General features: G+C 40.4%; 1 protein-coding gene across 7 annotated transcripts in view; it reads right to left on the bottom strand.

Annotated features, from left to right (window-relative positions):
* Nucleotides 1-684: 684 nt before the first annotated feature.
* Nucleotides 685-27,094, bottom strand: part of SYNJ1 (synaptojanin 1) — a 132,481-nt gene continuing 106,071 nt past the window's right edge. For 3 of the 7 annotated variants that reach the window (XM_019524473.1, XM_019524476.1, XM_019524474.1), the window contains 6 exons: nucleotides 19,898-19,945; nucleotides 17,139-17,177; nucleotides 16,972-17,042; nucleotides 10,387-10,495; nucleotides 7,604-7,827; nucleotides 685-3,748 (listed from right to left, as the gene is read on the bottom strand). In XM_019524473.1, coding sequence (XP_019380018.1) covers nucleotides 2,888-3,748; nucleotides 7,604-7,827; nucleotides 10,387-10,495; nucleotides 16,972-17,042; nucleotides 17,139-17,177; nucleotides 19,898-19,945 — 1,352 coding nt within the window. In that variant the 3' untranslated portion in view covers nucleotides 685-2,887. Of the gene's footprint in view, nucleotides 3,749-5,197; nucleotides 5,222-7,603; nucleotides 7,828-10,386; nucleotides 10,496-16,971; nucleotides 17,043-17,138; nucleotides 17,178-19,897; nucleotides 19,946-27,094 lie in introns of all 7 variants that reach the window. The other 4 variants (XM_019524478.1, XM_019524480.1, XM_019524479.1 and 1 more) reach the window with 3 other exon arrangements.

Genomic DNA, 27,094 nt, shown 5'->3' with positions numbered 1-27,094 from the left:
CTCTCAAGAAGGGAGTTTCCCATCTTATAAATGTGCTGCTGGTTACTACTGCCCAAGTGCAGCACCCTGCACTTGTCAGTATTGAAGCGCATCCTGTTTTTGTTAGCCCCCCCGCAACCTATCCAGGCCTTGCTGCAGTCTTTCCCTCCCTACTAGCGTGCTCACCTCACCCCAAATTTTGGTATCAGCAGCAAATTTAAACAGGTTGCTTTTCACCCCGTCGTCCAAATCGCTGATAAAGAGATTGAACAGTGGGGGCCCAAGGACCGAGCCCTGGGGGACTCTGCTACCCACTTCTCCCCAGGTCGAATATGACCCGTCCACCAGAGGTGTGGGGGAAGAGGGGCAGGGCACTGACTCAGCCTACGGAACTGGCACCAGGAACTGTGCTCCGATTATGAAATCAGTGGGCATCCACCCCAAATTCGGTAGGTCCCTATAAGGTTGCATGTCATATCCACTCCCATTTTTACAACGGGTAAATAGGGATAACAGTACTTCCCTACCTTATGGGAGTATTTCTCATGTGCTAATGGTATTGGGGCCCATAGGAATACACACCTAAGGTAAGAAAGTAAAAACCCCTTAAAGACAGGTATATTTATTTCATTAATACAACACCGCATTTCACAGGATATATACGGAATGTTGTACACTGTTGATTCTTCATACTGCGGGGGGGTTTTTTGTTTTGTTTCTTTAAGTATACAATCATAAATATGTGCCACAAGCGATTTAACTTGTTACAGTTAACAGAGCAATTAACCACAGAGAACACAGAATTAATGGAAATTTTCAGCATTTCTAATTTGATTTCTCAATATGTTTAGAGTTTCTGCTAGTAATTATTTTCTTTAATACACATTACAATGTTTAGCTATATATACACTATACTTTTTATAGCCTTCGTGATTTTTGCAGTACTTTGCTGGCAAACTGTAAACCCTAAAAAAGTGTTAGGGTGCTGCGTATTAAGTACATTTTAGACAGTAGTTTGTTATCACTGTAATTACATATTCAGCGAAGAACATATTCATCACAGAACTTCAGATTACACAAGCAACGCTTCCAAAACAAAACTGTTTTGCAATGTAAGAATATACCAAAACACCAATCACACAGATGTTAACAGCAACAGTTTAAACTAGTTATTTGACATATTGAAGCACAAAGCTTATCATAGTACCACTGCTGTTTAAAATGTACAAGTACTCTTTAATGACCTGAACAGGAAAAAAAGCACAATATAAAAAACTTACTATATTCACTTCTCTATCCAACAGCAGTTCTTGGCTAACTGCATACAGTTAGAGTGGATTATTTCTATAAATATATTTTGATAGCAGTTGATAATTTAGAAAAGTATCATAATTGTGGTTTTGCTGCTATAAATATGTTAGTGTGCAGTATTTCACTTACAAATGTTGGGCAACCAGCCTCATTTGTTTGCTAATAAGCCAATAAGGGCAGGCATATATGGCACTTCCCCTTCCAGAGATCATGACAAAATTCCCAATGCATTCTGGAAATGCATAACTTTGTATCTAAAGTCATGTGATAAAGAGATACAGTGACTAAGCATAACAGTTTATTTAGTTTACATGTGTTGCTGAAGAAATGGTTTTATTTGAAATTCCCTCATTATACCAAAATACAACATTTTCTTCAAATACTGTGCACTTCAGAAAACCATGAAAGCAGGACCAGTTGTATGTATTTTTACAGCATAATATGCAAAAAGATGCAACAAAGTCTTTGCCTCCATAACCTCAAAGCAACAGAATGTGGTGTTTGCACCTTCTGGCAGAGGATGGGATGCTGATTAAGTACACTGAGAAGACTGAGGGAACACAGTTGTTCAGCTCAGACCATTGCTGATATCCTGCTTTCCCTGCCAAATGCAAGGTTTGAAAGGTATGGCAGTAATTATAGTAGTGAGAGGGAAAATTGGACAAACTGTGTCCAAACTTACATATTAGAATCTCTCCTTATCCTGAAGTCACTGCATAACTGCTTATTCCCTCACCCAGGTCTTTCTAGAAAATGAGAAAGCCCTCCTGGGATGACAGATGCCAAAACTAGAAGGGGGGGTCAGGGTCTAACACTGAACTATACTATTTCATTTTAAATATCAGCAAAATATAGAAAGACTTTGGGAGTAGGGGAGGGAAGGGGAAGACTTGGTTTCCAATCTTTTTTGGAAAAACGATGTTTTAAAAAGAGTAACAAATGCACATATGAGACTATATATATATATATTAGAGAATTATTCTGAGTCAACATAAACAAACATGTCACAACATTTATGAGCATCCATAGCAGAAATGCTTTGACACAAAATTAATATATTAATACAAAAGTTTTATCTTTATTTCGAAAGTAAATCATTTTAGTTTGTGCCCCAGAGATTTAAATATAAGTAAGCCCTACAAACTTCCACAGCCTTTGTTATACAATACACAATTTCAAGACAATACCTGTCAAGGTTCAATTTTGATTAAACTTTGGCAGCTCTTTGGTAAATACTTATAAATATCAGTTACCAAACAGTAAAAAGGGACCAGACAGCCTACAAATGGGAAGCCTTTTAATATCCTGAAATCTAAGGGGAACAGAAAGGAAAATGCTTCCTAAACCAAAGCATTTGGGATTATTACATAATCCGTTCTTCCATCCTTTGAAATGACTATAGCTGAATTTATAGTAATCCTGGGCAATTTTTTATGCCCTACCATATATACATACTCCAAATGTATACACAAGTAGTGGTTGCTCATGAATAGAGTTAAGGTTCAGTGCATTTCACAATTAAATTATTGCACGCAGAATAACCTCAATGCCCAATTATTCTTGTGGATATACCTAGCAACAAACTTTGTCCGAATGCCTACCTCTCAGTAAAATCTTGGGCTGGCAACCCCTTAGGTGCTAGGGAGGCAAAAGGATTGACAGGGGACCTGTTGCTGGTTATTCTTGATGGTATAGGAGGAGGTGCAGGTGGTCTTCTTGCTGGCATCATATAGAAGGAATCAGTAGAACTTTTATTCCAGGTATTATCAAAGGTAAAGTCTGAACCAAGAAATGTATTTTGTTCAGTGCCCAGTAAGCCTGGAAAGCCAGCAGGTTTCTTGGAGCCAACCCTCTTGAATTCTGTAACACACTTAGATGACTTCATCTTTACACTGAAATCTTCTTCCTCCTCAAATGTTACCCATCCTTTTGAATTTGTGTTTTTACCTAATGATGGTTTACTTTGCAAAAAAAAATCATCTTCAAATGTACTAACAGAACATGCTGGCTTGTCTTTACTATGACTTGGAGGATTTAGAGAGGGGAAAGAATTATAAGTAGCAGATCCTTCTATTTGAAGCTGTGAAGTTACTTCAGGTTCTTGAGTTTCAGTTTTAAATGGGTTTCCAGCACACACCGTTCTTTCAGTAAAAGGATTTGTGCAATTCAGTCCAGTAACAAATGGATTTGGAGAGCTGCGCACATGTTCCTGGGATCTGTTATAGGTTGGAACAGGAGGCATTGCTGGCATGCAACCTACAGTATTCAAAGTATTAACACTGCTTTGCGCTGCAGAAGGCAACTGAATCAACTCCTTTTGTTTCAAAGTTGGAGCAGGTGATGTTTGAACAGATGTCTGAATCTTTGATGCAGCAAGCAGATCAAGTGACAGATCTTCAAAAGGGTCATTGTTTAACTGTGTTTCAGGTTTAATGCAACAGGCTCCATTTGCTTTAATCTGGAAAGAGAATAAGGTGCTTAATAGTCAAATTTCAGTTTGTTTTTAAGATTCTTACTATCACCTACTTCTCACCATGTATGACAAGACCAGAAGCTCTGGGACTTAAACAGAGGCTTCAGTGGAGTCTGCTTATACAATTATACAATGCACCTGTGGTAGAACAGATGTTTCTTGACCAGGTAACATATTATTCCTTAAGAAAAAGAAAAGAAAGAAAAAGAAAAAATCCAACCCACTCCTTTACTAAATCCATAATGAAAAAAAATGCCTAGATATGTAAACAATATAAAAATGTTTCTCTTATTATGTTGATGAAACCTGGATATACTTCATAAATTATCTGAATCATCCAGCAGCACTACTGTGTACCACATTTCAAACATTTTAAGCATTTATACTTTAATATTTGAAGAACTAGGGCCAATATGCTGCATTCTAAGCAACAGATATCCCAGCACAGAAGAGGAGTAAAATATTCTAGTTCCATAATTTAGAAAATGTGTGATGTTATAATGCAATATCAAGTATCACAACAAAAGGAAAATTAGTGTTATTAGTATATTATTTTCATTTATAAAAGCCTAAATTCAGGCACAGTTTCTGGCCATAAAAATGAGTCACCAGTTCTTTGTTCAGTGTTACACTAAGCAACATTGCTTTGCCAGCAAAAGCTTCTAGCAAATATTGATAACAAATTATTAATAATAAAACTATTGCTTTGTGTGTGTATATAAGTCAATTGGTTATCATGGAAGATATGGCAACTATCTACAAATAGGAAATGTCAATTGAAACCCTGTGCCAAGCAGTAACTTTATTCCAGGTTGATTACGCAAGTAAGTCATTTAAATTCTGTGATGTCCAAAAACTCCATCACCACTTGCTCTTTAAAATTTTAACTAAAATATTTAAATAATATTTGGACAGTCTTCAAAATAAATACCTTCCTTAGACTGGCTCACATGAAATGGCCTGCATTTTTATATAAATCGGAAACTAGCTATTTTACTCCATAGAAATAACTTCTGTAGAGCTTGCTTTTGTCTTGGTCTCATAAATGAACTTCAGGGAAGCAGCTGCATCAAAACGATCTCTGTTACTTGCTATTTCTAAGACCTAATTGCTTTTACAAAATAACTTACATTAATCACTATTGAATACAAAATTGTAAAGATTAAATCTAATTTTGTGAAACAAGTCATATAGTGCTAGCAAATAAAGTCACAAGATGACTTGTCAGCCCTGAGCCTCTTTTGGGGATGGCAGCTAATAAATAAATATCTAGTATATTAAAAAGAAAGCAAATTTTATGCCATGGCAATTAAGATGGACAGATGGTTTTTAATGTGGATGAGATTGTAGATGTATGAAGCAAAAAAAAAATCATACATCTTTCTGCTTGAACAAATGGAGATCACATACAAGATTGGTAAATAGTCAAGATACCTGTTACCCTGATGGTTGCTCCTGCTTGTAAGAGAAAGACATCGAAGGAAAGAAAATTAGGAGAAAAATCCAAGGTAAGTTAGAAACTTTTCATTACACATTGGGGGGTGGGGAGGCACACAAATAAAACTGATAAATTTATGGATGCTTTCTTATATTAAACACACTGAAGAAAGATTTTTGCCTTAAAAATTCAACAAAAATACTCTTATGCTGCAATTATAATTCTGTACAAACCTAGTTGGTTAATTTATGTCAACGTTGCTTCACTGTAATCATGTGTTAATGCAACCTACTTTTATTCAAGACTTTTCCCAAGCATTTGCAAGCTGTCAGACATTCTAGCCATATACCAGTCTACTTGCACTTACATATATACTTTACTTCCTTTTTCAATGCAGGTTTCGTCACAATACTTTGACTAATAGCCTTATAAGAAGCCATACACTCAGTTTTTACATGTTTGTTTACTTTCCAAAAAGACAAACAAGTCTGAGGGTACTTAAATGCAAGGATTCAGTAACCTTGAATGAGATGATGGGATATGGACCCTTAACCCTAATGAGATTGACCCTGGAGCTCTACATTTCTATCCACACCTAACAAAAGATTACATGTTAATGATAGTTAAATGGTATAGACAGTGTTTCTATTACTTAAATTCTACAAAGAACTGGACAAATTACTGAAGACTAAAATCAAAGCAATTCTTTTTCTCCTGTAGATAAAAGGGTTTCCACTGTAGTGTAACTATTTGAGCTAGCTTGGGTACTGCTAACAATCAAGTTGTAGCAGGACGGAGCTTAGTGTGTTGTAGTTTACCCCATTCTTTGGCGTACTATACTGCCATGTAGACATATGAACAGGCGTACTATACTGCCATGTAGACATATGAACAGACAACCCTGCAATAAGCTTCAATGAAGCACCTGCTCCACATATTTCACAAAGAATTTCTAGTTTAAAACTGCATTAGAAAAGGACAAAAGGTTAAAACACTCATAAAAAAGCGTAAATGAAAACATTTAATACATTTTAGGGCATTTCTTCCTGGCACAAAAAATACTTTACCTGGAACACCAAGTCTATAAAAACTATCACTGACTAAAATTGCAGAAACCCCAACGTGTTGTGAAACAGAAAAATTATTTGTCATGATCACAGAGGGGTAAAGCTATAGAAGCATATATATGCTGGTTCAGAGGCAAGGAAGAAAGCAGGCTTCTGACTAGCTCATTTTCAATCCTGAAGACCCAATGCAGAGAAGTACACTGGTACTCAGCACAATAGTCAGTTATACATGCTTAAGTGCTGTGTTGAGCAGTGGTGAGTTTAAGTGCTTTAGTAAAAAGTGGGGTAAAGGCTGAAATAGTATTTGGTATGATAAAAAAAATACTAAGTGTTGGTACATATCTATGTCAGAAGCGTACTTTTTCTTCTATTCTGTGGAAAGTTTCTTCTATGTAGGGCCTATTTGTTGTTTCCCAAGTTAAACAAGCAGTCAAGGGACTTGAGGGGTGGGGGGGCATGAGGGGAAGCTAAATTACGTGCTGGTGCCAGAGGGCAAAAGTCCATTGGCTTCAAGAGACTTGTACTTCTTAAGCCAGTAGGAAACCTGGTTCAGTATCTGGTTACTTGGAAGCTAAGCTCCTGGTTGCTAGTGTTGATGTTTCATGTTAGTCTTACATGTATACAAAGTGAACCACAGATCTCATTTTGAAAAAAGAAACTTCTAATAGGAATGTCTAAAAAAATATTGCTTTTCTTAAAAAGTCCCCCCCCCCATTAATACTTTTAATTAAAACAGTATACAGAACAAAGCTTGCAGTGTTACTGACTTAATCTGTTAAATTACTTTGGTGTCTCATATATTTTAGTGAATACCATGAAATAGGATAAATGTATTTTAAACTTAGAAGTTGGAAACTAAACATTCCACCACCTCCATCTTGAAATAACTTAGCTCCATCACAAAGCTCCAAATTTTCCCATAAAACATTTTAGTTACTTTACCTTAGGAGACCTCTGTTGATTTGTCTTCAGTATGAGTTATACATGTCACACTATCTTAAACATTTAATTTTGTAAATCATGCATTTTTCTTATCTAGGTTATGTTACATTAGTTGTCATGTAACAATTACATTGCAAGAACATAGAGCTCACATTTTAGGTAATTTTATCAAACTTTCAAGAAATTAAAAAATAGTTAGAGTTTAAGCCATCAGTACACAGCTGAAAAATAATGTAGGTATTATCTTACCACATCCTAGTGTAATTAGGTATCAAAGGTTTGATCAAGTACATTGATTTGCTTTGGATTTCTTTCAGATCTGTATCATTAAGTCCTTGCTAAGTTTTAATACATATAAAAAAGCATTTAAAAAAAACTCAGTTGTTCACTTACTTGCTGTTGTGAAGAGACAGATTCTGAAGGCAAGCTGTGGGATGACCTGCTTCGGGGAGGCGGTTGTGGTGGTGCTTCCAGATTTTGTGGAGAAATTGTCGGAGATGGATGTGATGTCATTGGGATAAGAGGCTCCTGCATCTTCAGGACAGGTGTTGGCTGAGTAGTTGCTTGAAGAGGAATTGCAGCCTGAGGCTTTAATGGTTCAGGAAGTGAAGGTGACCCTTCAAATACATCGGCAATATATTTTATTAGGTAAAAGCATCCAGAATATGCTACATTAAAAAGTGATTAATAAAAAGATAAAAATTGCTATCTAAACTAAAGTCATACTTAATATATTTTGGAAAAAAATCACTGCTGTACAAATGTATACTTTTTTGGAAAAATACTACGTGTTGAACATGACTATCAGTCAACTCGGCACTGTGGCTGAACATAGGATTTTCAAAAGCACCTAAAGGATTTAGGCCTTGGACATTTGCTTTTTGTGCTACATGGGCACATATAACACTGCAAAAGTAACGAGTGTCCACAGTCAGGCTGTTTGTAGCATTTCAGCAGTGGTGCTCACTCTTTAGTCTGTGGGGCTCTCATCCAGCCCACAGGACTCCCCTCACTGGTCTGAATATGCGGTAGCAGGAGAGCAGCGGCAAGGTTAAATTGCTGTGGCTCTGAAGAGCTTCCAGAGCTACAGCAATTAATGCTACCACTGCTCCCTGACCGCCAAATTTTCAGACACATTGGAAGCCCTGCAGGCTGAATAGTATGACTCTACATGCTGGATCGCACTGGCACTTGGGATTTTTCTCTTGCTGGATCCACTATACAAGGTCATTCCACAGCTGGACTGCAACTGCAGACTGGCCCCATGCCACTCATCCAGCCCACTGGGCCAGAAGGCTGAGTACTACTGCACTACAGAGTGGTGGAATTGCCAAACAAGTTCCTGTTTCAAACAGGAACTTCTTTGTAGTGCTCTATATAACGTGTGTATAGTTGCACGCAGTGTTACAGGCAGTCTCTTTCTGACCACTGGCATTTCAGCATGCTCTGCATTCTTACCTCCAAGGAGGAAAGAAAAGAGGCTAGTTCTCTAACAGGGACCTGAAGCTTCTCTCTCCAACTATTACAGAAGCACTGCTACTCTATTCTGCCAAGGTGGCAGCAACAGTTGATTGGGTGCAGGGGGCTGTTACCACAGCTTACATGCCAACTTGGCAGGCAGCCTGGTAGCAACAGTGAGCCTGTGAGGCTAAGTACACACAGTCAAAAAGCCCAAGGCTGAATTGATTTAGTCCTTGCAGGTTAGTTTAAGCTGCAAAGATTGACCCAATAAGCAAATGAACAGACATTCGTTTTTGATTCAGGAAATGCAGCCACATGTCTGCAGTGGCTCAAGCCAGAAGCTGGGGGCGCTAAAGTATGGCTCTCTGGCATGTGGCCAGCATGGGCTGTGTTCTCTTTTTCTTCCTGCTGCCCCCAAGGTCTCTGGGATTTGCAGCCCACAATCACAGAAGAACTCTTCAGGGTTACTCATCACTTCCTCTTCCTGTTTCCAGGTGCCTCTTGGATTTGTAGTCCACAGCTGAACCAGTGGTAAGTAAGCAGGGCAAGGCAGGGCAGGGCAGCTCCATACTCAGGGGAAGTTTAATCCCCTTCCCTGGCTGCAGATCCCAGCAGGGCCTTGGGGGGCCAACTGACTTTGGGGGGCCAATGAGCCAGCCAGTGATGCCAGTGAGCCACCCCTTACTGCTCCAGCTGGGGAGTAGAGGGGTGGGGCCAGCCCTGCTCTCTGGAGCAGACAGCACAACCCAGTCCAGGGCTGCAAAATGCTGGGGTACTCTGATTTAACTTGAACCACGAAGGGGTCTGGGACAAGTTTCACAAACCAGTTTGGCCTACATCAGTTAAGTCTGATACTACATTCAACTAGGAGCATCTTAAACCAGTTTCAGCCATTTTGAAACTGGTTTATGTGCACTGAACTTCTATTCTATTACAGGTTTACACCACTTAAACAGGTGTGGGTGTAAATTCTGTTCCTAGCCTTAATAAGTTACCTTGGCTCACTTACAAGCTTCCTTAGGGGAGGGGGAGAGGGAGCTAAGGAGCTAAGGAGCTCTCTTATGGCCCCCTGGTAGGGAAGCGTATCTTTGAGGAGTCTCTATTGCACTTCATTGAGGGAGCTATGCCCCATAGCGTTCTATTTCTGTACCATCTGAGTGTTTTGTAGTGCTATACATGAACATGCATCCAAGGCCTTAGAAGCACACATCCTACTGAAAGTCATTTTGACTTGTGCTTCTAAGTCACTGAGGTGCCTTTGAAAAATCTCACTTAACACAATATTCTAGTTATGAAGTCCTCATGAATACCAGGCCACCATGACAATGCATTACATTTTCCTCCTAGTACAGTCCAAGTGTCCAGTAGTAAACCCATCAAGCAGCATGTATTGATACTTCCAGTTCAGAACAAGGCAGTCTACTTAGGAATTTTTGTCTGAAAGTACATTATATCTGTGAGTTAATGATCTGACCTATATGTACTTTACTTGCAAGTACAATTTAAGACATGGGTTCATAACCTAGATAAGAGCCAGCAAATTGTAAGCAAGAATCCTCACTTCTATAGAAAACTGAAGGTGTTTCCACATGGTAAAAAAAAAGGAAGCTCTCATTTGGAAAGGGGCCAGATTTCAATAGTGTTACAAGACCACCAGCCTAGATGGAGCAATTAGCTATACATTCACTACACTGCAGAACAACAGAAATGATTACCTCTTGATGGTTCAGCTGGCTTTGTTTGCGTTTCAGGTGTTGGCCTCCCTACAGAGGGACGGACATGGCTTTGTGGTGCACTAATAACTCCAGCTCGGGGTGGAATAGTCTGAAATAGATTGGTATAAACAATGCTTTAAATTAGGTTTCTTGAACTACAGGCATTTTTGTACTGCCAAACTACTGATGATTGTTAGGAGATGCAGACTCAAAACTGGGATTTTCTTAGTGAGTGAACTATTCACAAAGCCCCATCCCTAATAATGATTTCTAATTTGTATTGGGTGTTGAACAGGGCCCTCACCCCAATTTTTAAGGTAAGAAAAATATGAAGAAATAGACCCAAGATTTGAATGAAGAGTAATTAGGTCTCTAAGTAACAAGATGGCTCCATGAAATGGCTTGGGATTCAAGTTTGCATGCTTCTTATAACAAGTTTCCTAAAAACAGTTATAAAATGTTGATTTTGACTCATTTTATTCATCTGAGCAGCAAATACTTGAATTTAAGTCATATCTTAGATTAGGAAATATTGGAGATAATAGTTCATAATAATAACTTCTGTGAAGTATACTTGTTTTTATTAGTAATGGCAAGGGTCTTAGGTCACTTCCAAATTCCAGAAAAAAGGAAGCAGAGGGAAAGGTTCTTCTTATGGTAAAACTCCATCTCTTAGTCCAAAAACTAATAAAATTCCTCAGGATCGCAGTTATATCAGCTGTGACCGAGGAAGCCACTGTGGCAACAAACATGGTGAGGGGCCTGGGAAACATGATTTCTGAGGAGAATCTGAGGGTAGTAAAACACCGGAACACATTACCCACAGAGGTTGTGGACTTTCTATCCTTGGAGATTTTTAAGACTGAGCTAGACAAAGCCTTGGCTGGGATGATCTAGTTGGGGATGATCCTTCTTTGAGCAGGGGGCTAGACTAGATGACTTCCTGAGGTCTCTTCTAACCCTAATTTTCTCTGATTCTAAGGATGAAGTAGCAAGAATTTTTTTTCAGCAATAGCAGTTGACTACTGAAGAGGGAGCAATTCAAACTTCTGCTTCCTCTCAGCATTTGGGCTGGGCTTTTTCCCTCGTTTGCTAGAAAGATATTTAGTTGATTCTTCATCCATTATAAAATGAGCTTTATGCAGGATACACGACTTACATTCAACCTTGTGGCAAGCTGCATCTTTGCCTCAACGGCTTCATTTCATTGCATCATCAGCAAGTCACCATCAGCATGCCAATTAGGTACAAAGACCGAAGACATCTCAGGCCACATCCAGATGAGTGTGAACATTTGGCTCCCTGGGGACAACTAGCGGTGGTGCAACTTGTGCTGCCGCTAGTTGTCTCTGGGGAACACCCAAGCTATACACGCTCTGGCAGATTATCCCAGGTGGGGTAAAGAAAGCTGAGGCCAGCTCTTAACTGGGGTACTGGGGGCCTCCCAGGGCTGCAGCAGCAGCAATCCTGCCACTCAGAGTGCATGCTGCCCCCACATGCACTGCTTCACTTTTTACTGCAATCATTTTTTTGACCTCTGGATATCCAAAGGTCAAAAAATCCCCCTGCACTGCTCCCTTGCAGCATGGAGAACACATGAACATGTGGCGCCACAGACATGCCTGTGGCACCACATACCACCTGACCATGCTTGCCTGGATGTGGCCTCAGAGTTTATCACCACCTTCCTAAGTGGTGGGGATTTAGAGTTAAAGCTAATTGGATAGTTGGCTATTAAATTCCCCTGTTTTGCTAAGGGAAGAAAATACAGAGATACAGAGTTGCCCAATTTTCAAACAGGCACTCCTTTGGTACTTGTTCATAAAATAATAGAAAATTAGGGTTGGAAGGGACCTCAGGAGGTCATCTAGTCCAACCCCCTGCTCAAAGCAGGACCATCCCCAATTATATCATCTCACCCAAGGCTGTGTCTAGCTGGGTAACCTGTTGCAGTTCTTTACTACCCTCCTCATAAGAAAGGTTTTCCCAATATCTAATCTATACTTCCCTTGCTGCAGAATATTTTCTGAGCACAGCTTAGGACACTTTGGGTGCAAACAAACGTTGGCTTTCTGCTACCATATTTTTATGGCAGCACAAGAAGTAAGCAAACAGACATCCCTGCCCCTTTTTCATGCTCTAGTTGCCCAAAAATGTTTGTATGACCAAACTTAGACACCATTTTGATGCCTTACAGGGGAGGACATCTGTTTGCATATTGCACGCCCTGAGACTTCCACTGTAGGGGAATTCCCAGGGTGCAGTTGCAGATGCACACCTCACAAATCCCTCTGTGCTTCATGCTGCTCTGCCCTGACTCAGGGTACACATGGTCAAGTGGGGGAACACCTGTGGTGGTGGTTCCTTTGCTAACAGACAGACACCCTGGGAATCCCCTGGAGTGCATTCCATGGGTCAGGTTGTGGCATGTGGAGCTGTTGTCCCTCAGAATCAGGCCCCTGAAGCCCTGGGAGCAGCAGGAGCCTGACCCTGCAGGACAACAGCCCTGGCAACATCTGCTTCTGCTGAACAATCTGATCAGCTGTGCTAGGACATGTCCTAGCACAACTGATGCCACAGTAAAATTAGGGTCTGTTTGTACCCTTAACTTTGTCCTTTGTCTTGCCTGTCATTTTGGGAATCTATTCAAATAAGCAACAATGCAGAGATCCCTCAGAAAATGAAAACAGTATCCTCAACATTGCCAAATTCCCCAAAAGTGTCATTTTTATAAATTTTTTTTGCCAAATTTAGCTGTGTTGTCATCCCCCCCTCCTATTATTCAGGTAACATGTAGTAAAGTATTCAGGCAAAGAGAGCTTAGCTTTAAATCAAAGTCTGGATCCAACTCATGTCTCAGAATAATCAATGCCTGCCATTACAGTCTATGGTTAAGCATTTTATCAAACCTAGTTTTAAATGGCTTTTCTGGTAGAACACAACTTTCTTCCAGGATGCTGAAGTAACTAAGTAGTCTAGGAGCTATTGGGCATGATTTACAAATATTGCCAAGAGACATGATCACACAGGACCAAAGGACTAACACAGGGCCCATCTTTTAAAATGTACACATATAACCTTCTCTCTCCCCCCTGCCATACTTGGGAGGTTTTTAATGCAAAATTCCAAATACAGTATGTTCAAGTTATCTGGCAGATGAGTGATCTCTAGCAGTCAGCCTGGCTTTGTAAGGACAACTCATGCCAAACCAACTTTATTTCTTTCACTTTGAGGAAACTGGTTTCGTGGATAAGGGAAATACAGTGAACATAACACTTGACGGTTCCACATGCCACTCTCATATGTAAACTTGAAAAAAATATGGGTAGACAGTACCATATTTACTCAGTTACAAGATGAGTTTTCCCCATTCATCATGGGGGAAGACAAAGCCTCGTTTTAGAATCAAGCACCACAGCTGGGAGCAGTCAGTGGCAGAGGAGGAAGCCCAACTGGGTTTCTGTTTCCAGTGTCTGCTCCCTGGCCAGCTCCCCTCCGTCTCACTGGCAGGGAGCCAGGCACGGAAGGAGGAATCTGTATGCCACTGTGGTCTCCAGCCAGCTGGGCACCCTGCAGTGTAGCCCCTCACAGCTCCACACTGGAGTCTGACTTGGATGTAGCAGGCATAGGGGAGCTCCACAGCTACTCCTGCTCCATGCTGCAGAGAGCAGCTAGGCAGAAAGCACAGCTCTGTAGCATGCAGATTCCTCCTTCAGGCCTGTTACAAAGTCAGGGGGTCGGGGAAGGAGGGGAGCTGGCCAGGAAAGGAGGAATCTGTTGGCAGCATAGGACAGGAACAGCTCTGGAGCTCCTCCTGCACCATATCAGCACAGAAAGCAGTGGAAGGGGGAGTTAGGTGGGAAGGCAAAGACAGGGAAGTAGGCGGGGGGCAGGAACTTGGAAAGCAAAGGATGGGGGCAGGCTGCCTGCTCCTCTTGTCCATGCTTTCTATCCCTGCCTTCCTCCCCCCACCTGCCCTTGCCTCTGCTTGCCCACCCGCCAACTCTGCTTTCCTCACTGCAAGAAATGAGGGGGATAAATTCAAGATGACCCTGAAATAAATTTTCTGGATGTAGAACATTATAATAAAATGTATAATCTTTGATGTCTAGAATATAATTATTGGGGGATCATCTTAAATTCAAAGTTGTCTTGGATTCAGGTAAACAAAGCATTACTGTTAAGGGGCAATACACTATTGATTGAATAAACCCCAAGCAAATAATTACTAACAGTACTGACAGGAGGTCCCAAGTGGGGTTCCCTGGGTTCTGTTCTAGGTCCAGTATCATTTAACTTTTTGATAGGTGACAGATGCAGGAAGAGAAAATATTCGAATTTCAGGATGACAAAACTAAAAAGGAACTGTAAACTGTCTGCAGGACAGGATTAAAACTCAAAAGGGATTTTTTAAAATTGTAAAACTGGACTACAAACAACAACATTAAATTCAAAGACAAAATTTATGATGTTACATTTAAGGGAGAAAAACAAATGCATGAATACAAAATAGGGGATACCTAGTTTGGCACCCCAGTATGAGCAAAGCCGATACGAATCAGCAATAAGCGACAATTGCAGAAAAGCAAATGCAGCTTCAGGTTGCTTTAAAAGGAGCATTACATGCAAGAAAGAAGACAGAAGTACCATTTAACTTAGTGCTGGTTAGTATGCTGGACTATGGTATAAAGTTCTGGGCACTGCATTTTAAGAAGGATGTAGAGAGACTGGAGTGAATCCAGAGGCCAGCAAAAAAGAAATAAGAGGGCTGGACCACAGGCCACAAGGAAAAGTTGAAGGAACTAGGTATATTCCATTTGGAAAAAAGGAAAATAAGAAAGGATATATAGTATTAGTATTTTTAAATACCTGAAAAGTTGCCATAAAGAAGAGAGAAAAAAAATGTTCTTCCTTCAAAACAGAGGGCAGAAAAACAGACTATGGGTTTAAAATACACCAAAGCAGATTTAGATTAATTTTCAGGAAATAATTCCAAACAGTAAGAGCAGTAGGACAATGAAACAAGCTGCCTAGGGAAGTTGCAGCACCTCCTTCACTAGAAATTCTTAAGAGTCCAGAAAAGTATATGGGATGGTGTAGGAACAGCAACAGCATCTCTTCAAAGGGCTGGACTAGATGACTCCTAAAGTCCCTTTCAATCCTATTTGAAAAATTCAGCCAGAAAATGATTACGTAGACTAAGTTATCCTAATGTTTAGAAGTATTCCTTTATAGTTAAGCTTAAACTCCATTTAATAATTTCACTCCACTAGTTTTGTTTATTCTTTTAGAAACTGATAGGACAGTTATTGGCTCAAAAACAAAAAAAAAATTAAAAAAATTGACTGCTGCTGCTCAGTTCTCAGGTTTATGTATAGTTCTTCAAAACAGTTGTAAGGAACAAACAGAAAAAACAGATAAACTCTTAGACAAAGATCTTGCTTTCATGTAAATGTTCCAATAAAAAAAGGGCTTCATGACCCAGGAAATATAAACGGGCAATGTTGTTTTCTAGAATGTTTACAAAGCTCTAAATTGTTCTAACAGTTATTTTATTGTGATCATTTTAAAAGCTACATAATAATTTACATGATTTTAACTTTTCCTTGTAGGCAATACTTGAAAAATGCACTTTCCTATCCATGGTGGTGAGTCAAGCAAGGTAAGCCTGAGACAGGTGGGAAAAAACGAAGACCTTAAACATTTCATTTTTCCCTTCTAGCACCTTAAAAAAGGTAGTTGCTTTCATTTAGCTGATTCCTACTTCCAGAAGGTGATATGAATAAAAGGAGCCCTCATGTAGCATTCCCTCCATTTTTGTGGGCTGAGCTTTCTCCATGTGAATGCTTCTGAACTGTAGGTCCAACCCAGTTTTTCTTATTAGCCTTTGCTAATAGATGCCTGTTCAACTTTCCTGCTCATCTGCCACCCTCTCTGTTACGATGGTTTCCTTGTTCTGGGACTTTTTGATAAATGTCATTACAATGAAATGGCCAAGCTACCAAAAACTGCATGCAAGATTTACTTCAGTATGCTGAAGTTAATGCTCCATAAAGAAGAGTTAAATTTGGACTACTATTCAGTACATAAAAAGCAAGGGATTCTGTGAAAGATCCTTGGCAAATTATTAGAGATAATTGTAAAATCATTATCCATAGATTAATTGTTGACACCACTACTGCCACCAGGATCCACATAACATTTAACATATTTCAATAAACGCTTGTGTCTTTACAAAACAAGAAATTTTAAAGAAGAATGCAAAATGCACAAAATGAAATAACTGATTTGTATTTTTTTTTAAAGCAGAGCAGATATACACTGCGATTTTTCAGTAATGCTTTACATCCACTTTGCATATGCAAACAACCACATAAAATATAAAGCAATGGAGAACCAAGTCCAAAAGCTTTAGTAACATATTTTCAGTACAATTATGGAAGGAACATAATCACTTAACCTACAAAATAACTGCTTATTTTTGCAGTACTCTCCTCCCTACCATCACTCCCAAGAAAACCTACTAATGAAAACATAAGAAGAGAGAATTTCAGCACAAAAATTATTCAAAAATGGAATGCCTACCGGTCTGGCTGTACTATATCCAACAGTTGCTGTACTTGTGAATCCAGATGAAGGTGGAGGCTGGCTACGAACTGAAACAAACCCATAAGAAGCTACTGATTAAGATACCATTTCAAAGTCAAAGCTTTTTCATAACAAAAGTAGTACAAAACATTTAACTGTATTACCTAAATTATCTTTTCTTTGTGTTCCAGGGCTTTTTTGTGCTTTGAAGCATGAAAAAAGAAGTCAGGCATATATGAGGTTTTCATAAACAGACCATAGTGCAACCAGATACTATGCAATAATGGTATATTAGCACTAAAAGAACCAGGAATACCCCAACTGCATTAGTGATTAAAATCCTTTATCTCTGCAGATGATGTCTATTTTATCAATGTTACAACAGGATTGTCACTGACAGGAAAGTTGCAATATTATATATTATAATCTGCAACTGACTGCTGTGTTTTCAAGAAGAAAGGATTTCAGGAACAAGAGCGGATACCAGAATATGGGACTATACAATCTATTGTATGCATACTCTTGGCTACTGCCTCCAGTATACTCCTATACTGAAGGTAACTATTTTAACCATGACACATTTTGGAACGGTCTTCCAAACGAAGTAATGGAGGCAAGAAACCCAAAGTGCTTCAACACTAAGCTTGACAAGTTTATAGAAGGGGCAGAAGGGCAGGATGGGCATTTCCCTCAAGGTAATAACTGGGGCATTTGATAAAGGAATTTGAGGATTTGATACCCTCATAAAAGGGGTGAAAGAAAACTGTACAGACACTGTCCTGTAATCCCGTGTTTCAGAGTTTCTGCAGGGGTCCAAAGGAATTCCCTTTTACCACTCTACCAGGAAAGCATTTGCTTTCTGGGATTTTTTTTTTATATCTTCTCTGAAGTAGTGGATAAGGGCTTCGCTGGGGTGCTCTTGTGCCACTGCTGGTATTTAGAAAGCTGTCGTGGTGGGGAGAGGGTTTTGCTCATATACTCAGAGTCAGTCAGAATTCCCGTCTACTCCTCTCCCTTGCCCTGGTCAGACTGACAAGAACCCTGGGTGGCTTTGCCTCAGTTTAACACTGTGCGGGTTTCTCCTCTTAAATGAAAATGTGCTTAGATTATCTTAAATTCCAGGCCGTTACAGCAGCAAGGAATTGGCAGTGCCTTAGACTGCTCTGCTCTTTATCTATGCACGCTGTAGGCTCGGGTTTGGGGTTTTCATCCCTCCAGCCCAGATGCTTTGTAGTTGTGGTGAGACAGTGTTCAGGGTGGATGATCTTATGGACTCTTGTACAAGTGGTCGGCTGCAAATGCATGGGATTCAGTGGCCTGGGAGGCCTCTTCTAGTCCTGTGATCTTATACTGATGAGCATCTTTGAATGTGGTACTTAAGGTGAGATGTTGGCAAAAATGTAAAAAAAGAGGTCCAGCTCAGACAAGTACAGATAAGTAGACAGACTGATAGCTTATGAATGTCTACAGACCATGAAGATATTAGCATAATAACAACTTGAAGGATGCACGTAATGGTTTCCTAGCACCCAAAGAACACTATTCTTAATCAATTATATTTGCTTCCAGTTGGCAGACAATATTACTTTCCTTAGACCATACCTACGATAAAAAGGGTTTGTTGGTATATTGATTTCTGCTGTCGAGATAGATGTAGCTTATACCAGGAAAATAATTCTTTTATCATTACAGCTTATGCCAGTTACCTGAACAAAAACTATGCTACTAAAATGGCTTGTTTTTCCGTCAATCTTATTTATTAAAATACTTTCCCCAAACATAACCATGTTAGTACATATCAATCTTGACTGACATAGCTATGCTGGTAAAAACTTATCTGGAGTTAGAGGGAAATCTTCCCTCCCTTATTCCTATCATGTTGTAAACTGCAGGTAGGAAAATCAGACAGATCCCAGCTGGTAAGGGCAGCAGCAGAAGCAGCCAAAGCTGGAACTCTGGGGCACTCAAAGAATTCCAGTTTTGACTGGACTTTTTCCTGCCCTTAGTTAACTGGCTGTTGGATCTGACCCTATCACTCCCACATCACCCGATATCTTCACATCAGCTTCATGCCATACACTTGGACCTTCCTTCCCTGCCTTTTATTTTACACCCTCAAATGTCACTTGTCCATTCACTTTTCTTTCCACTTAGGTGATCTCCTCCCAATTAACACCCCCGAATAAAAACACCATGAACTAGTATGATGTATACTGTCATCATATTATTCATTAAGCTGGTCTGTTGCATCTCTTCCCTTGTTCCATGTAGTTCTTGCTCATTCAATTTTGGGCTCTTCATGACAGGGATCATCTGTCCTGTTGTCCCATGGACTACTACTGAGCACCCATAATTAACAGGGATTGATTTTTTTTAGCCTGTTCTATTTAGCAGAATTCCAGTTACATTCCAGTCACCATGAGACTTTTAGGACAGGAGAAATGGTAACATGAAGGTAAATTTCTACTATCAGTTAAGGAAATAAAAGATTTAAATGACTTGCTAGAGCTCTAGTCACAAATAAATTATTCTTTATTCCTTGAATAAACCTTCCACCTATAAAACAGATTTACCCTATGCATCTGTTACTTGCAAAGATTAAATATTCCTTAAATTTTAAAACATTATGAGATAAAGAATGCTTTCAAGATTTAAATTACCACAGTCTACTATTTCACAGGCATGCACTGAGTCCCCAGATGTCTAACATTGTAAAGTAGCAAGCAGCTGACAAATATAAAAATCAAGTCTGAAAGAGACATACTCTAAAAACAAAACAAAACACAAAAACAAAAACAAAAAAACCCAAACAAACAAAATGGACATAAACCCAGTGATTAGTCAGTACATCTTAAAACACCAACACTACAATCATTCAGATACAAAATTAAAAGTTAATTTCCAGAACAGAAAAATTCGTTACCTTCTATCTCTTTCCTAGCTACCCCAGGACTGGGAGGAGCTCCAAGACCTTTGCAGAGAGAGAAGAGAAGCTGTATATTGCATAGGAAAGCAGCCAATTGGGAAAAAAATGTAAGAGCAGACGGGACATCACATACAAAAGAGCTCTAAGTCATGTAACTATATAGCGTTCTAACCACTTGCAGCAGCACAAGGAAGCCAGACCAATAAGAGATCTAGTGCAGCGAGAGAGCTAACATTTAGAAACATGGCAACTTCATTTTCACATTTTAGTTAGAGGAGACATCTTTGCATTAACAATCTTGTGGACAGTGAATAGAATTAGGGTTGACAGGCAACATCTTGCACTCTGAAACACAGACTGTACCTATAACTTAAAAACTGGAAGGCTAGAAAATTAAAAAATAAAAGTGTACAGTAGTCACACCCTGCAACCTTAACTGTCCCCAGAGCAAAAAGAGCACCTGGGGATATACTGGATAAGTATGCCTCAGCCAGATCTCTCCTAGAATTAACAGGTATGAGAAATAAGCACGCCACTTTACCAAGTCTGGTGTGTCCTGAAGAACTGTATTCCTCAATTCCCATTAGCACATCCTAATTTTCCTTCCCTTTATTTAGGACAGTTGTATCAACTGATGCAGAGATTACACACAGTGGGTGGTCACCATAACTGTTACCAAGGCATGGGAGAAGCGCAAATGCACCCTTCGAGACCTCTGTTTTTACCCTGAGTCCTCTGATATGTGGAACCAAAGGAGCATTATAGTGTATATTTGTGCCATGGGAATACAGCTCTCTGTGGGAGAATCCAGAATGGATCAACAGGAGATAAGGGATATAGGAGATAAGGGCTGGTGTAGCCACACCCTCTGGTGGTGCTTTGCATGTGCACAGTGAACTTGGGGAGCTCCTGTTTTTACATGGCTGCAGAGGCAAGGAGGTTGAGCACCACCTCTGTTTGCCTCCCCTTTCCCCTGCCACTGAATTTAGTGTTGGGGGGAAGGAAAGGGAAAAACAGGAGCTGTGGCTAGAGCCTGTGCTGACCAGCTGTTGTGCTCAGAGAGCTTGTGACATGCAAGCTCTGGCATGAGCTGGGCTATCATTCCAGAGGGAAAGTTTAGGACAGTGGTAACCAACCTTTTAGGCCACTGTGCCACAGAAGTTAAACCCTTTCCCTTCCTTAAGTACCACTCTGAACCTTGCACTCTCCAAATCCTAAACTGATAGAGTTTGTGCCCAAGTGTTAGAAGTAGGAGGGCCTGAGGGCACAGAGTGGCGTGGGGTAGGATTTTGCTGTGAGAGGGGATATCACTAACATGATCTAGGATGACCCTTCTCTGGTCCGTCCCTCCCGACCAGAGTTTAATATGGTGAGTAAGGATCCAAAGCCCTGAATTCAGCAGCAACTGAAGGGTCAGAGAAGGGCTAACATGGCTCTTGAAAGTGACACCTTACACCTCATACAGCAGGATCCTGCCTCCATTCTGCTCCACTAGCTGGAGAGGCTTGAGACCATCTCCATTCCAGCGCCTCCCTTCAGTGAGTGCCCAGGGCTCATGTGCCACCATGCCTTAGGACATGGGTAAAGGGACTGGAATACCTGGCAACTCTGAAGCAGCTTAAACAGAAGTAGATTACTTGCTTGAGTATAGGCTAGGCAGAGAGCTAGTGTTCACTAAATTTCCCTTAAAAATAGCTTTTATAGTCTAATTAATTTCTATTAATATATACCCACATGCTTAAGGTCACTGAGCTCCACATCATCTGGAAAGCTATAGTACTGTGATGTCAGAGGTGGGTGGAGGTATCATTCACAAGTGGGCAGAATTAAAGCTGCAGGACGTGTACAGTAATGAGACATGCCCTTCCAGTCTGCCCAAACCCCTCCTTCCAGGAGAACTTTGTCTCCACTTATAAGTCTCACTATATTGTAACAATTATTCAACACTTTTGAAATAACACAGAGCAAGAGCTACTGAAGGACTTCAGTAGTGGGAACAGGACAGATCAGATTTATTCTTTATAGCTGAAATATATTCTTGAAAATAGACCCAACACATTGTACAGCCTATCCATTCCCAAAAGTGTAGCACTTGTTATGGTGTGCAGAATACATCGGACTTGAATGTCGAACCTGTGAGAAATAAGTTTTTAAAAAATGTTCTTTTAAGAGAGTGGACACCCTCTGTCTAGCCATTTTTGTCCCAAATTATCTTATGAAATAACAAAAGCTCTTTAAGCTAGTTATCTAGTCAAAACTCCCCGAAATCTAATGCACTAGGTATATTCCAAGAATTCAATGTTTTCTTTATTACTAACATTTTCTTCTTCAGAAAAGGGATTTGTAATAAATGTTCACCTTGAGAATTCCACAAATTACCTTTATTTCAAAATGCCTGCCATTTCCTAATACATTCCTATAGCCTGACCTCAGTTTTGTAGAGAAACTATGGAGGGGAAAAATACCAAGTGTGATTAATTAAAAATCTTTTAAATATGGAACTAAAATACCCTTATGCACTAATCATAACTGACTGGTTATTTTATTACATTACTATAAGATAGAGTAAGGCTGTTTGGGTTCATTAACTACAAATTTCCCTAGCTTAACATGAAAGGTCAACCTTAAGTCTGTTTTTGGGGTAACTGCAGTACCTGTGTATGGACTTCACCCTAAATTATGGCACATTCTCAATCTTAAAAACTGTTAATAATGAATTAACTGAGCCAAAGCGGTGCAGAACGCGGGAGCCTTGCCAACATGGAAAAACACCCCCACCATGCCTCAGACTTCTCTGCATCACCCCAGAGAGTTTGCCTGTGAAGCTATCTAGCCATGGGGCTGGAACTTTTAAACACTCCAGCTCCTGGGTTATTTTTCTAGTAGAAATGAACATCTGCATTCAGTCATAATCAAGAATTTTCTTCATACTCTGCAAGAAATTATTTGGTTACTGTGGTTTTGGAAACTATAAAGATATAAAACACTACAGAACATATACTTTAAACTTAATGCTGAACTCCAAATGCTTGTAAACTTATTCTTTAGTACTAAAAAAAAATTCTTAAATGATAATCATTTTGCACCACCAAATAAAAGCACTATTCTGCTGCAAATACTGAAAGAGAGCTATTATAGTGCAGTCTAATTATTTTGGTTTTTTCATATGAACATGTTGAACTGAAAGAAAATGCAGAATTTTAGGTTACTCCCAATACAGATGCATAACATGATTACACTGTGACAAAGCTTAGAGCCCCACGGGAAAGTCTTTCTATCATGAAGAACCATGAGCATGCTCATTAGACAGTGAAGGGAGTGAAATGCCTGAGAAAAAATTAGAATGTTATATGGGCAACCTGTAAGATGAGGTATTTGTTTAAGGGTTTCAATTTAAATTCAATTGTTTAAGGATTTCAATTTAAATAGACACCACTGTGTCAACTTATAATTATAGATAACATGCAAGGTACATCTAACTTGCCTCACTACCTGTGTGTTGCATGGGCTTAAGAATGATGTTTGGTTTTTACATATAACAGGTCTGTTCAACTGGCAGCCCATAGGCTGCTTACAGCCCCAGGACTCTAGGACCAGATACCAATCCCCACTTGCTTTTTGCTGCTGCTAAAGTCTAAGCTCTCCCTCCTTCCTCCAGCTTTCACTGCTTTTCTCCACCCTTAGGGGCACAGCAGAGTAAAGCCATGTGGGACTGAGGGACCCCATTGTCAGAGAGCTTGCAGAGATCTGGGGATCTCTTGCAGCATCCCCAGTGGTGCAATACAGCCAGAGTTGACTACTGTACAACAGGGGTTGGGCAAAGGTGGCATAGGATAGGAAGAGGTTGCACAGTGTAGTGTGGTGTGTCCACTTGTGCAAGATGCCTATGTGGCATAGCAAGTCCCCACAGTGCAATGCATCAGAAGTCCATGTGGTGTGGGGGCAGGAGAGAGAGACTTGTGTGACATGGCACGTGGCCCACAGAATATCCAGCCTACTTGGTAGGTGGCTGGGAGTCACGTGGTCCCCAGCTGCTCTGGAGTTGGGCAGCCCTGTACTACAATATTAAAAAAAATACTGTGTATGAAGTGCTATGTAAAAAAGGCAACACAAATGCAGATAAGACCCAAAGACCTCATATTCTAAATAAGATGAGGGGCAAGATGACACAGTGCAACAAAAAGAAGACAGTGACGGATTAATAAGGTAGAATGGATTGTTTCCAAAAAGATGATTCGAGAAGGAATTGGAACAAAGGCATGGAGAATGTTTCTTTCAAATACAGAAAGCTGCACAGAAGCTACAAAAACTGAGTGGGAAATGGTGAAAGAAGAAGAAATGGGATGAAAGTGAAGCAGAATGGGAAATGAAAAAAGAGCAAAAGTTCTGTTATCCAGCATCCATTGGGAACGGGGGATGCTGGTTAATCAAATATGCTGTGTCTAGTGCACCAGGGCTTTCACTCCCTGGCATCAGTGTGTATGCCGCACAGGCTGCTTTGCCCCGGGCGGTGGTCCACAAGGAAAAAGTAGGACTTGGCTCACAGAGGCGAAACCGGAAGTGGGACTTCTGGTTTCACTTTTGCCGTGTCCCTCAGAAGAAAGATTTGTATTGACAGATGCCAGTTAGTGGAGCATTCTGGATGGTAAAGTGCTGGATAACACAGCTTTGGCTGTACTTTACACTTTCATTTACTAAACTACATAAAAATAAAATTCAAATCCCTCTTCTTTACACTACTCATTTTTTGAGGAGTGCTAGCCTCTGAATAATTTATGTGGAAAAAAGTGTGGTAATGAATCTATCAATGAGTTGTGCTGGGTAAATATGATTAATAGTTAAAATAATTATGTTTTAGAGAACAGCTAACACCAAAATGCTTCAACCTAAACTATAAACGATCATATCTGCAATATTCTACCTTAAAAAGATACACCTGCACACAAGCCGGGGAAATGCATGCGATACCAAAAGCACTTTCACCTGCCCAAAAGTCTTGTCTTCCTAGAACTTTATTGTAATACTCCAAATCCCTGAACACTTTCAGACTACCATGGGAAAAAACAAAACAAAAAACAAAACTGCAACATAATTTTTTCTTCTCCATTCAAATGCATTTAACTGCTACAACTAGCTATGTCTAAGACCCCAAAATAAATTAGAGAGGGAGAAGGGAAAGGGGGGGGGGGGAAGGGGAGGAGGGGGAAATGCATATAATCTTATCCCATTTTGTAAATTTTTGAAAGGTCTCAAACATAAGAAAGATCACACTGGATCAGACCAATGATCCATCTAGCCCAGTATCCTCTCTGACAGTGGCATAAGTAGATACTACACACAAAGAGCATTGAACTGAATATTTCTAGAGTGATCCCACTGTGTCAAAAATCATGAAACAAACTCTTTAAAATAAATAAATAAAGAGATTGGCATGTAAATCATGAGATACTATTTTTTAAGTGAATGGGGGGTGGGGGGAGCGGGGGCTGCAAGTGTGTGTGGGGTTTGAAGCCTGGGGAGGGAAGGTCCCTGCACATCCTAGTGTGGGATACTGTGGGTCAGAAGTAGGGCTGGGGGACTGTGGCTTGGAAGAGAGGAGTAGATATAGACAGCACCCACCTGTAAGTGGCAGGGAAGGGGCAGAGGGAAAGAGAAGGGGTGGGGGAGATGGAGACCCCCATGGTGAGTGGGGAAGGAGTAGGACAGGAACAGGGGCTGGAGTGACTGGTGCCCTGGGGCCAGGGCGGGTTGTCCAGAGGCATTGGGGGAGGGGGGGCGGTGCAGCTCCCTGCAGCAGTGTGCACCCCTGGGGGAGGTATGGGGTGGGTTGCCTGCTGCAGTCTGGGGCTCTGTGCCCTGCTGCCTTTGCCCCAGGAGCTCAGCTGCATGATACCATTGTCGCCTGCTGGGCAGGCAGGAGACACAGGGTGCGCTGGCCACACAGCACGTTCCCTACCCACCCAGCAGCAGGAAGCACACTGGCGCTGCACAGTTGAACTCCCGGGGCAAAGGCAGCGGGCAGCCTGCCTCTGCTCCATGGGGGGCACATGCCTTCCATGCCCCCTATGGGGTTATGCACTGCTGTAGGGAGGCACTGATTGGTCTCAACCACCAGGTCTATCCCCAAGGATCAAAGTATTAACTTTCTGTAGAGGAACCCAGATGGAACCTGGGACACATGGAGAAAGAGAGAAAAGAGCAAGCCAGAGAGAGTAAAGGAGATTTTTTGCTTTCCCTCTAAAAAGACCAGCCCAGAGAAAGAAGGTAGAAGGGACCCCTGTCTAGCCTAGAGTGTTAGCAAATCCTTAGAACTACCAGTTTGCAAAACTTGAATTATTTTGCTAAAATCTGTAATTTCATGGCATCTTTGAAGACACAAGTGACTATTATTAATGAATCCCATTACTAAAAGCAACTTCCTCATTTTCTTTCATGTTGTCCTCAATGTCATTAAGCAGAAAGCTAGAATGCTATAGCCAGGGTAGGAAGACCTGATTAGGAATGTCTTGCATTCAGAAGCTTGTTTAACTCTGTTCCAATTATTTAGTTAGTCCAATAAGAGATATCACCATAAGAAATCCTTGCTCCTTACATAATTTCTGGACCATCACAACTACAACACAACACTTACACTACCATAACCAGGATATTCTCTAATGCTCTGAGAAAGAGTACAAGCAGTCCAGGACTCAGAGCTCCTAGTTTCAGAAACTAAGGAAGATATAATGAAAGTCTTATATGGTAAGTAAGGGCTCAGGCAAGAGGTGTATACCTGGAAGCATGCCCTGGAGACAGAGATAAAAATCCTGGTTATACACTACCCAGACCGGGGGAGGTTAGATGAAGCATAGTGGAGGACACTTGAAAGTACTTGTGGCCCAGAGATTTGGTGATCATCTGGAGGACGCATGCCAACTGTGACACTAGTTAGAGCTTGTGAAATTATACCAACTACTTGCATGATTGTCAATTAATTATCAATTAATCAGCCTTTTTAAAAAATATTTCTTTTGAAGGAAACAGCAAGTCTTTTCATAGTGAAAATTAAAAAAGCTTTTATTTTAAAAATAAAAGGATGTCTGTTCATATTCTCTAAGAATATAATGAAGATCTGAGCCAATATTGATTTCCATGACTATAACATTTCAAAAGTTTCTGGAGAGAGATTTTCATGTTTACTTACTTAATCAGAAA

The sequence above is a fragment of the Gavialis gangeticus genome, unplaced genomic scaffold (assembly GCF_001723915.1).
Source record: "Gavialis gangeticus isolate Ggan-Ray unplaced genomic scaffold, GavGan_comp1, whole genome shotgun sequence".
Classification (NCBI taxonomy): Eukaryota; Metazoa; Chordata; order Crocodylia; family Gavialidae; genus Gavialis; species Gavialis gangeticus.
Note: the sequence above shows the minus strand (reverse complement) of the source record. Positions and strands in the feature narration are given on the sequence as shown.